This window comes from Charadrius vociferus, unplaced genomic scaffold, assembly GCF_000708025.1.
Source record: "Charadrius vociferus isolate BGI_N301 unplaced genomic scaffold, ASM70802v2 scaffold59, whole genome shotgun sequence".
NCBI lineage: Eukaryota > Metazoa > Chordata > Aves > Charadriiformes > Charadriidae > Charadrius > Charadrius vociferus.
Window position 1 is genome coordinate 4,648,293 of NW_009661371.1, and position 12,154 is coordinate 4,660,446.

The 12,154-nt window shown below is 37.8% G+C and overlaps 1 protein-coding gene across 1 annotated transcript in view; it reads left to right on the plus strand.

Annotated features, from left to right (window-relative positions):
• The window catches only part of RAPGEF2 (Rap guanine nucleotide exchange factor (GEF) 2), a 68,666-nt gene that overhangs the window by 44,315 nt on the left and 12,197 nt on the right, over positions 1–12,154 (plus strand). Inside the window, exons 12-18 of the mRNA XM_009893721.1 lie at positions 2,427–2,584; positions 7,155–7,395; positions 7,639–8,022; positions 9,594–9,805; positions 9,893–10,016; positions 10,639–10,662; positions 11,684–11,907. Of these exons, the coding sequence (XP_009892023.1) occupies positions 2,427–2,584; positions 7,155–7,395; positions 7,639–8,022; positions 9,594–9,805; positions 9,893–10,016; positions 10,639–10,662; positions 11,684–11,907 (1,367 nt within the window). The remainder of the gene's footprint in view (positions 1–2,426; positions 2,585–7,154; positions 7,396–7,638; positions 8,023–9,593; positions 9,806–9,892; positions 10,017–10,638; positions 10,663–11,683; positions 11,908–12,154) is intronic.

Here is a 12,154-nt window from a genome sequence, read left to right on the forward strand (position 1 = left end):
AAGTTATTTCTTAGTTAATGCTATCTTCCTGCATGGCAAACACATACAGAAAGCAATAGAAATGACTTTACTTTAAAACCACAATCTCCTTTTATCGGCATAATAAAATATTTTACCTAACAGCAGGGGCAGTTGATCTTCATGGGACCTGGAGTTTTCTGGTATTGCTTTCTGCACCAGAAATTTCTGGGGTTCATTTCTTGTTTGCATAAGTTAGAACTCACTCAGAGCCTGATTTAAGTTTTAAAAATAGAGTAAACTGAGTGTAAGGTAAATATTTCCAATTCAGTGTATGAATACTTAGAATTGAGAAGAATTTTAGAAACATTTTGTTTTTTTTAAAACCTAACATTTGTCCGTTGATCTACTTTACTGAAGCTGCTTCGGTCATTACATACGGGATAGGTATAACATTATATAACACTGACAAACCCCCAAAAGGAATACCTAATGCAAGTGAAACTATTAATATAAGGGGGAGGGTCACATTGGCTTCATTTGATTTGAATTTAGAGAAAAGGCTGGTGTTGGTACACTTATGAAATATACTATATAGTTATTTGGAACCACCAGAAAGCATCTTGAAGTTCAGGGACCTCAGAGTTTTTTGTTGACTTGGGTTTTTTTGTGTGTGGGGGGAGTGGTTCCTACTTGAAAAACAAGACATCAATTGCTGGGAACGCTTCTAGTTGTAGTGAAAGACTTACTTCCTCGTGGCTTAGCATAAAAGTGCTGGGTGCTGAGTTGATCGTTGCTGCTTGTAACAGTATTTTGTGCTTTATGTGCAAGTACAGAAATACAGATGTTCAGATTCAGCTTAATATCTGATTGAGAGAGCATCCAATAACTTTTTTTTTCAGTGGACTTGAGTGTTTCTGTCACTCTTGTGACTTGAGGTTCACATTTCATAAAATATTCTGGTAATACCCAGTTCTCTTGTTATTTTGAAAACAAAACGCTGAGAAAACCCAAACACATCATACAGAGATACCCTTCCAACCTTTTTCAAGTTTCATTGCCTTCCAAAAAGCAGTTGCTGTGTGCATGTCATTAAAATTGTCTTCAATGCCCGGAGAGACTGTCCTGGCTTCCCAGAGTGCTGTTCAATTCATAGCACTTAAAGAAGTGGTACAAGAGTGTACTGGGTAAAGTAATTCATTGGTAAGCACAAAAGGATGCTTGTGCTGTAACAGCTCAACAGGGATAATTATCAGGCCCTTAATTACTTCTGTTTAGGTTTTCTGAGGATGGATAGAACACTAGACAAAAGCTTTAGTGCCCAAAATTAGGGTACAAATGGTCATTTGTGTTGCATCATTTAATTTAGTAGCTTGACTTTTTAGAGTTGCAGTAGTTTGCAATGAAGTCTAAGTTCTGGTTTATGCTTTATTTACATGTGTAGATACAGATTTAGACGCGTTAACCTTTTTAAAAGGCTTTGCCTAGAGTGGCTAAATTTTTAATTGATTTCATTTTCTATCACGGCTGCTGTTCAACATTTTACGCCCTCAGAGTATTCTATTAAGGATTTGCAGCTATATATAGAAAGTTCAATGGCTAGCTCCAGCTTTGTCCTGCTTCACTTGCTGATTATGAACTCAAAAGCAATAAGTAAATTAGTGCCTCCTATAATATGATGATCGCACTGTCTGTGATCCATCTAGCGCTACTGACCTCTTTAGATACCCTGCCTTGCACAATTTAAAAGACAAAATCCTTCACCTTTATCACAGAATACTTTATTTACAGCTGTGAGGCACTTTGCAGGGGATACTGGTAGCACCCAACTGCCGATGCTTACCTCGGCCCTCCGAGTTAGCTGGCATCCCTTCAGTCTCATTCAGTGAAGAGAAACTCAGAGGAGGTGATACAGGGTAGGAAAATGGATGATCTCAACAATCCTGTCTTACCTATCTGTTGAAAGATCTTAGTGGGCTGTGTGGCTACAATGCGTCCCAAAGTGCAGTTGCAAAATCATATCTGTGGTGGGGTGAAAGATCTGTGCAATTCACGTTTTATTAACATGAATTTAATAGCACCGAGGCAACGGCAGTATTAGTCAAAGTTCAGGTGACAGGGTGATGCAAGAATGATGAGGTATGTACCAGTTTTTGGATAAAGATCTTGGGCACTGTGAGAAATCATCAAAAAAGAACGAGCCTGGCAGCTCCTCAGAGCTGAGTGGTGAACACAAGGATCATCTGGCAGTGTGAGCAGCAGATCTACTTTGAGTGGAGGTTTGGGTGCTGTTGACAAAGCTAGACAGCAAGTATTGTTGTCTGGAGAATTTTAACTTCTAAATAGTGATTACTGTACTAACAATTGAAAGTGTGAAAACTTAGCAATATAGACATCCCTGCATCCCTCTGGTATAGCCCAGGCTCTGAATGTTTGTAAATCCTGATCTTATTTCTTTCTGGACGCAGTGACATTGGAATTGGCCAGTCTCAGGATGACAGCATTGTGGGGCTGAGGCAAACGAAGCACATTCCTCCTGCTTTACCTGTCAGTGGAACCCTGTCATCCAGTAATCCTGATCTACTGCAGTCTCATCACCGCATCTTAGACTTCAACACTACTCCAGGTAAAGATCCTTGTTTGTTGTTCTTGACCTTGTAATTTCCTTTTATTGATCTCTTTCATCTTTTTATATCTTTTTTTCCTCTGTACTTCCAGAGTCTGAAGATGCATGCGAGTATGCTGTCACCCATAGATAGCTACATCTTAGTGCATTAGGATTTATTACATTTGCTCCAACATACTTTACCCAAATGTACTTAGATGTCTATTTTTCAAGTATGTTTTATACAGAGTGCCTCTTACTGATTGAATACTCCTGGCCAGTGAGAACTCATTTTGCTCAGTATTTTATAATTGGCCCTGATAGATCAGGCTGTACAAGACCTGCCGTATTTTCAAATAGCACAGTAGATAATTAGCTTACCGAAAAGCGAAAGGGCATTGGGCTGGGACACAGGACATGCGTTTCAGTCTTTTTTTGAACAGACTTCTGTAATCTTGTACTACTTCTGTAAGGGAGAGAGTTTCAAAGTTCCCTGTTAGTCACCCTGCCCTACAGCTTAAGGTGAATTCTTTGTATTTAAAGTGATTTAAAATCCCATCCTGAAATACCTAAAAAAAAAAAAACCAAAAAAAAACACATTTAGCAGAGAGAACAAATCATGGGAGTGAGTGAGGAGGAAAAGGGGGAGAATATGAGAAACCTGAGAGCCATATCTTATAAGAAGGGTTTAACCGTAGCTCCTGGCGGGGCTGGGATTTGGTCTTTTATCTGGCTGCAGGAAGGTTCTTAGTGGGAAACCTTCTCTGAGTTAAGTATCCACATCTTTGCTGTTAAAACGTAGCTGCTGGAGGAAGATATGGTGATGGTAGCTGTGCAGACACTTGGTTATTTTCGGCTAATTTTTAGAGTATTTCTCAAAAGTAGAACCAAAAATGCAGTGCCTTCCTAAGCCTGGGGGATTTCAAACCTTACCTAAAGGGCAGTGCTTAAACATTAGACTACGTACTCTCTGAGTTGGTGCAATATTCACACTTGAAACTGTGATACTGAACATTGCTTCATCCAGGTTTTTGGGGGCTAAAGAAGACTACAAGAAGGTGGTCTGTGATTTTTGTCCCAGTGTCTAAAATTGCTCCTGAGAGAGTGTGAAGCCTGGTATTTTTTTGTATTTTATTTAACGACAAGTGTCCAACACTTTGAAGATATTCTTTATCAATAAGAGCCTAACTTATTATCAGCACTTCATCTATAAATGGGTGAAGATTCCATTCTTCAACTTGCCATTTACCTAGACCAGACAGTTGTAGGTAATTAATGTGCCCCTAATGCAGAGCACAGGGGCCGTTTACCTTCCGGAGCTGCGGGCATCACTGTCTCGCACAGCTCAAACAAACTCCATTAATTGAGAAGGAGAGCCATTACAGGTCTGAACATCCTTCGGTCACAGATGGAGTTCAGAGAAGTTTAATAAGTGAATAATGTTCTACTGTTTGCCTTTTGCTTTGAGGAAACAAGATAAATAATGTTGTAATGCCAATGCTTCAGTGTCATAGCAGCTTTTCTGTTATTTTCATAGCAAATTTATTAAGTATTTAGTGCTTTCTCGTTAAAAAAAAAAAAAGCAGCTTTTTTTTTTCTTCTTCTTTGCTTAAAATTTGCCCAAATGTCCACACACTGAATATTTTTAAAGTAATTTGCAGGTGTAATTTTCCGTGCGTGGGAAGGAGGGAAAAGAGGGGCTGAAATAAAAAACATATACCTTAAGGGCTTTGGGGATGGTTGCATTGTACATAGAAGAGTTGAATTATACCTCTATATACTTCAAAAAAAATTAAAGCCTGCAGTTTTAATTTCTTTTATTACCTTGGACTAAATTAAAAATGGAGATGGAGGCAGCTTGCAAGAAATTGGATGCACTGGAGAAGAAAGAAAAAAGGGGAAAAGTGGTAGAACAGCCATCCTTTGAGGCTTTGGGGAATATCCCTCAGGATAGAAAATAAAACAACTTGCTGTTTTGGAAGCGTAGTCTTTGAGGAGAAAATGAGAACATACTTTTTTTTTTTTTTTTTTAAGCTTGAAGCCTGCAAGGATTCATTTTAGTTTCTCTTCTGATTTGCACAGGCTTTTTCAAATATACTTGTTAAGGTTTATTTTTAAATGTTCAAATAGTCAATAGCACTTTGATTTCTCTTCTCTTGTGCTGTCTTTGCTATTCGATTGGAAGTCAAAATAATACAGTAATGATGAGCTGCCAGTCACTGGTACTTTTTTTTCCCCACACAAGCTTTCTAAGGGACTAGATTCCTATCATACAGCATTGCTTTCTTCTGCCTGCCACTCCAGTTTCCTTTTTTTGAAAAGGAGTGAAGGGGGGTGATTACAATTCTCTTCAAGTGCTGTTTTATTTAAAAATGATTGTCCTGAATTACTTGCTGCCATCACTATAGCTGTAATCATTTCAATTGCTGGCAGACTTCTCTGTATTCTGTGTAGTGCTTTTGCTACCAGCTCCGGTAGGTGTGCAGCCTGAGAAACTGGATGGTAAAATACGGTGCAAAGATGATACTTCTCTATTTGCTGTTCTCTGCATTTCTCCGTATTGACTGTAGTCATCCAGCAGAGCGGGTTATTTTCTCTTTGCAAAAAACACTTGCTTCTTGGGAGTGTTAAGTGAGTTTTCACCGTGGTATTGTTCACAGTAGTTTCCTGTCTTCATAGCATTTGTTTGAGTGGCAGGTAGTTTTGTAACGGCAAGAGGGCAACAAGATCTAGAGGGCGTTCTGGTTTTCAATAATGTCTCTGGAAGGCTGTGTCTTTGGCATCTGCCTTCCTCAAGATGTCAAAAAATGTGGAAATTATTTCAGGCGCTGTTCTGTATCCCTCTTTGAACTAATTACTGAAGTCAGACAGGTCAATATAGAGTTAGTGATACAAGGCAAAATTGCCTTGCTGGTTAGAAGGTATCTGTACATTTGACTCAAGTACTTAAAAATGGCTAAAAACTGCCTGTACCGATGCCCATTATGTGTAACCGATGATGTAACCATTCAGTTCTAATGTGTTTCAGTATTAGTGCTTCTTAAGCTGCAAAAATACTACTGCGAGCTTAGAAGTTATGGGCTTAGTTGCATGAAATTTGTAAACTAATATATTTAAACCTAAACAGCCTTTGTGGCAGAAAGATTTATCTTAATGCTTTCCAAATGATTACTTTGGAGACATGCAGCAGCAGTGGGAAGGCATTAATTTTTGGTCTTTTATTACAAGATTTCTGTTGCTGAATAGAACTTTCTGTAGTAACTTGAATGCACATTATGCATGTTCAGGTCTTGTCAAGAAAGATTGTGATTGTATCAAAGTGAATGTTTTCATCTGGCAGCTGTTTTTTCAGTATTTTTTTTAAATAGTGATAATTTTTTGGCTGTAGATTCCGAAGGCTTTCTATTATTATTTATTTTCTTGTTTATATGACCTTTATGATTAAAAAAAAAAAATAAATAAAGAAATTGTTAAAAAGTTATTCATTAAAGAAAGACTAATGACCAGATGTCATGCCACACACAACTAGAAAAGGTTATTTGTAACAGAGGGAAGAAATTAAATTGAAAGTACTTTATCTTGTAATTTAAGAATACCTTATGTTAAGAAATCCAGTGGTGGATAGCTGTACAATTTTAGCTCCTTTTTCCCCGTAATAATAATGATAACAGTAAAACTTTAGTTGATTAATGATCTAGATTTCAATCCATTAATAAGATCATGGAAACACCAAATCCAACATTTGGAGTTAGGCTGGTAATTTTCCAGGCTTCCTAAGAACAGCCTTGTAGGTGTTCACTGTAAGTTTTCTGTCATCAGTCACTTGAAACAATAATATATTTAGAACTCGAATTCTTGTGGAGTGTTTATCTCTGGCTGCTTTAGTTCTTAATTACTAAAACATTGGCACAGAGAAATCAAGAGCAAGTTTTCAGTTTGTTACTTACATTTATTATTATTATTTCAGTGTATCAAGGATAGAGTATTTTTGATAGTTAAGTACTTGGATGCATTAATACTACTGCGCTTTATTTGTGTATACATGCATGCTGGCCATTATACATGCATCTTCCTAGCTACTTGTATGTATATGTCTTCCCTTTATGTGTGGCACTATGGTTGAGTGTCAGACTTGGGTAAATTAGTCTATTTTCTTAAAAGCATCCTTAGGAAGATTGATGCTCTCATCACCTAATTTGCTTAAACTTCTTACATGTGAGTGTATAGGGTAGTGTTGTTGAGTGTCCTTGATTTTTCTCAGGCTGAAATGGAATTTACCAGGACTTAACACCTGTGAAAATGAGACTGCCCATTAGTTTGTTTGACCAAACTTTGGAAGTGTTAACGTATTTTTGTGGCTTGCCCCATTGATAGCCCAACTAACTTATTTTCCTGGTTGTTAATAGAACTAGCCTTTCATTTTAAAAAGGCAGCTGTTTTATAAGAAGGAGAGGTGAAGCAATGATACTAAAGTAAAAGCTGATAGCACTAGTAATTAGACTCAATGCAACTGATACTGTTGCTTGGTTTTATACCATCAATTTTTTTCTGCTTTACTAAATTGCATATTTTGCATATGTTTTTTTTCCAGACTTACCAGATCAAGTTCTGAGGGTTTTCAAGGCAGATCAGCAAAGTCGCTACATCATGATCAGTAAGGACACAACAGCAAAAGAAGTGGTCATCCAGGCTATCAGGGAGTTTGCTCTCACCGCAACCCCTGATGCATATTCACTGTGTGAAGTCTCTGTCACACCTGAGGGTGTCATCAAGCAAAGGAGGCTTCCTGATCAGTTATCCAAGCTTGCTGACAGGATACAGCTGAGTGGCAGGTGAGATTGGAGACTGTGAGCTACAGCTGGCAATGCCAGTTATTAAGTCAAAATCGTGTTAATAGGAGAATTAGTTAATTATTAATGTTCTGTTACAAGAAATCACTCCTTACGCAACTTCTAATTGGTGTCTAAGCCTGGTGAATATTAATTTACTCTACGATTCAACTGGATCGTTACTGTAACTTTCACTAGTATTTGAGTATATTGTATCAAGTGTCTTTTTGAATTTTGTTTTCACAGGTATTACCTGAAGAACAACATGGAAACAGAAACTCTTTGTTCAGATGAAGATGCTCAAGAGTTACTAAGGGAAAGTCAGATTTCCCTCCTACAGCTCAGTACTGTTGAGGTGGCTACCCAACTCTCCATGAGAAACTTTGAGCTATTCCGTAATATTGAACCCACGGAATACATAGATGACTTGTTTAAACTCAAATCAAAAACAGGTTGCACTAATCTAAAAAAGTTTGAAGAAGTGATAAATCAAGAAACATTCTGGGTGGCTTCTGAGATTCTAAGAGAAACCAACCAGTTGAAAAGGATGAAGATCATTAAGCATTTCATTAAGATAGCACTACACTGCAGAGAATGCAAGAACTTCAACTCGATGTTTGCCATCATTAGGTATTGCCCCATAATAATATTATTTCTAAGTAATTAATACTGTTAACATCAACACTTGGCAGTCCAATAAGGAGGGCATTTTCCAGTAATCTGAACTTAACATTGAAACATTTGCTGAAATATTATTTGGAATGGCACTGTTATGTACTTATTGCTCAAGACAGTGAGGCAAGGGTCGTTGGTGAGCATGGCACTAGAGAAACCATGGCACTTATTTGAAAACAAAGACCAAAAGAAATGGCAGTTATATGAAGAAAAGTTATAACATTGTCATAAATGAAGGGGTTAGTTTCCCAAAGGCAGCTCATCGTCTTATGCATAGTTCCCAGTATCTTGAATTCATTGAACCATGATATGTTGCCTTTGGTTTTCTCTGTATCAGCAGTTTCCTCGATGGAACTCTGATAATAGTCAATAGCAGACTACGATGCCATATAATAACCTGTAAGTAAAGGTCTTTTAATTACAACAAAAGAAGTACTGAAAATCTCAGACAGAAAACCTTTCTTAGTTATGGAATGAAAAGGAGGAGAGGAAACTCTAATGTGTGTGTTTAGACACTTTTTTTAAAACATGCACATTTCCTTTAGAGTCTCCCAAGTTAGGCAGAAAGAACCTAAAAAAAAAAAAAACACAACTCTAAATATTGTCTCTTATGAAAAAGCTTGAGTAAGTTGCATTAAAATGACAATTTTATCACTGTCTCTAGCAAAAGTCCTCGTCAGATTCAATCTGTTGATTGAATGTGACACTTTTTCTGAAGATCACTGGTTTTGAATGCCATTCAATCAAACGTAGCAAGTTCCCAAGTCAAGGTTCCATGCTGATAATCAGTCAGCACCTGTGAGGCATAAAAATAGCGAGATTTAGCTCAGCTATTTCAGCTGACCTCAAGGAGAAATAAAAGCAGCCTGCCTGCTAGCAAAAACTTGAATGAAGTAAAGATTCTAAATGCCAGACTTTCACATAGGTAGAAATGAATAGCGAGACAAGCAATTAAGGGGGGGAAAAAAAACTGTTTTTTGTACCAGCTACAGCTTCAGAATAACCTGAAATGTATAGGGTCTGTTATATCAATTTGGTCTAGACACAGCAAAGTCAGGTGGATTATTGCAGCAAGAAGGCTGTCACTGTGCTGTCACCACCTAAACATTATGTAGGTGGAAGATGTTGTTTTTCCCCAGTCTGGGAATCTGGAAAGAAGTGGTGATCCTAAGGTGCTCCTAGATTGTGATATTTGTTATCAAATTCAGACACTGTTCCAAAGTGATAAGAGTAAGTACATACAGTCTATAAGGTTTAATTACGCATCCAAGTGTAACCTTTATCTGTTCATAGTTACATCATGCCTATTTCTCCAGTTTTTATGGCTTTTATAAAAACGATCCTAATTGTTCTGTAATACACACTGGAGAAAGGCAGTTTTCACTGTTACTTTGTTGACGTACTATGCTATTGTGGCTATATGGTATTTGTCCCATATGAAATTTAACATGGTCTTTTCTAGGATTTTTTTGTTTTATTTCTATTCTTCTTGAACTTTTTTGCACCTTTTGTTTGTTTGTTTCAAGTGGCCTGAATTTGGCACCAGTCGCAAGGCTCCGAACTACTTGGGAAAAGCTTCCAAGCAAGTATGAAAAACTGTTTCAAGATCTACAGGATTTGTTTGATCCATCTAGGAATATGGCAAAATACCGTAATGTCCTTAACAGCCAAAACCTACAGCCCCCCATTATCCCCCTGTTTCCCGTTATCAAAAAAGACCTTACGTTCCTTCATGAAGGTAAAAGCAGAAGTACGTCATCTTTTACCAGCTTAGGAAAACTAAATTTGCTACCTAATAACTGATGTTGTTAATTGTTGGTTGTAGGAAATGATTCAAAAGTGGAGGGTTTGGTCAATTTTGAGAAGCTGAGAATGATTGCGAAGGAGATACGCCATGTTGGTCGCATGGCGTCTGTGAACATGGATCCTGCTTTAATGTTTAGAACGAGGTAAGTGTATTGTATTAGGCAGAGCTTTTCCCAGCGGAGAGAAGGGTAGGTGTCAGCAAGTGGTGCTTTTCAAGTGCCCCTTGTTGATTTGGAGCAGTATGAGGTTTTTGGCTGTTTGTTAACGATTTACCAAAATTATGTGGTGGTCTAAAACTGGAGAAATCATCACATTTTGTGCTTATGAAAATATATTAAAATGTTTTATATTATTCTTTAGCTGCCAGTTACCTCAAAAATGAGATTCCATTGGTGGGAGATAGGGGTAGATACTGCCTCGAACACATGTATTAGTCTGTCTGAACGTTGATGTGTGCCAGCGTTATCGTTTTGATTTAGTGGAAGGGGGAATGTATCTGAAACAGTGTCAGCTAGTGGTGTTAGAAAACGTGGAGTGAATGCTCTTTGGCTTCATGTTAGACCAGCTTATTGCATACTCTTTTTCTTAATTTGAGCTAGAAGAGTTTGTAATATCTGACTGTATGCCCGAGTTAATGCTCTTTTTAATGTTTGTGGGCTTCCAGAACTGCTTGTCCTGAGGTCTGGTCTTTTTCTTTCTGAGCTTGTGATCTTTCTCTGTCTCTTCTTAAACCCATGCTTTACTCTTCCTGGCTCTCACTTGCAGGAAGAAGAAATGGAGGAGTTTGGGGTAAGTGGTTGGAGACAACACACACAAACATTCATTCTTCCCTTATCATTTGCATTGTTTCCTACTTGCTATCTTTAATTTTCTGGTGCTTTGACTTTTTTTTTCTTTTATTAACCCTTTTTTACTGACAATGCATTTCAATCCAGGAGTGCTTTAGCTTTTGAGGTTAAAACACAAAAATTGTAAATTATTTGTAAGTGGTTCCAATTCAAATTCCCAAAGGAAGTGACTTTCCATAAAAGAGAAATTATAAAATGGCAAGGTTGCAACAGCTGAAAATTGCTGTTAACTTTCTTATGCCTCATAAGCAATTCTCACAATCAAATACAAAAGTTAAAACTTAGAGTCTGCTAAACTAACTTATTTCCATATTACAAGTCAGCCATCAATTTTACTCTTAACAATTCAGGAACAATGCATAGCTTTCATATAGACATACATACATTGAAATGTGCATGACATTTACTTCATTATGAACTAGCTGATCATTTTATTTAACAAAAAGCTGTCTTCAGCCTAGCAAGTTACAGGGAAATTCTATTCTGCAAAACCGAGCTGTGCATTTTGTATATGGTCCGATTTAAAAAGTATTTAGAGAACTTTCAAAACACCTTCTGTATATGTATTTAAATTTGAACCTCAACTATAGTCTTCTGTCAGCATTGCCTTACTGCATGAGCTTTTCCTAATGCTCCAATCTTCTCAATAGCTGGCTTACGTGAGAGAGCTAGCTTGAATGCTTTTCTAGATGTGTGAAGTGATATTGCCTAGTTGGAGCAGAATAGGTTAAAATATTTGTGTAATTAAAATAGTGCCTGTAACCAAGTAAAAAGATTTCCTGACCCTCATCTTTCTATCTGTTGTAGCTGTTTGACTTACTGGAATGAGGCATGTAAGCTTTGACCGTAGACTGACATTCATGCAATCTTTTGCACATTTCATGTTTATCAAGTGATACCCTGTTGGACTAAGTCATACTTTTCCCCTCTTTCCTCCTCCTCCTGCCGCCTCTTCACTCCAGGTCTCTCAGCCAGGGGAGTACGAATGCAGCCGTACTGGATGTTGCGCAGACAGGGGGTCATAAAAAGCGGGTCCGTCGCAGCTCCTTCCTTAATGCTAAAAAACTGTATGAAGATGCTCAGATGGCACGGAAAGTAAAGCAGTATCTCTCCAACTTGGATCTGGAAATGGACGAAGAGAGCCTCCAGACGCTGTCTCTGCAGTGTGAGCCAGCCACCAACACATGTGAGCGTTGTCATTTGTTACGCATTTCAGGGAAACTGTTAAATATTACCTCTGTTTCTTCTCCACGGAAGTAATTGGGAACGGTAACTAGACAAGTAACTAGGTGAAAAATTATGTGTCCGGTCATTTCCAAGTACTGAACATCTATGAATCTTAAGGAAATCATCTTGCAGATTAACACTAGGGAGACATAGCATCTATATAGGAGATAAGGCTTTCAGATGATGTCATGCTGAAGTGCACAAGG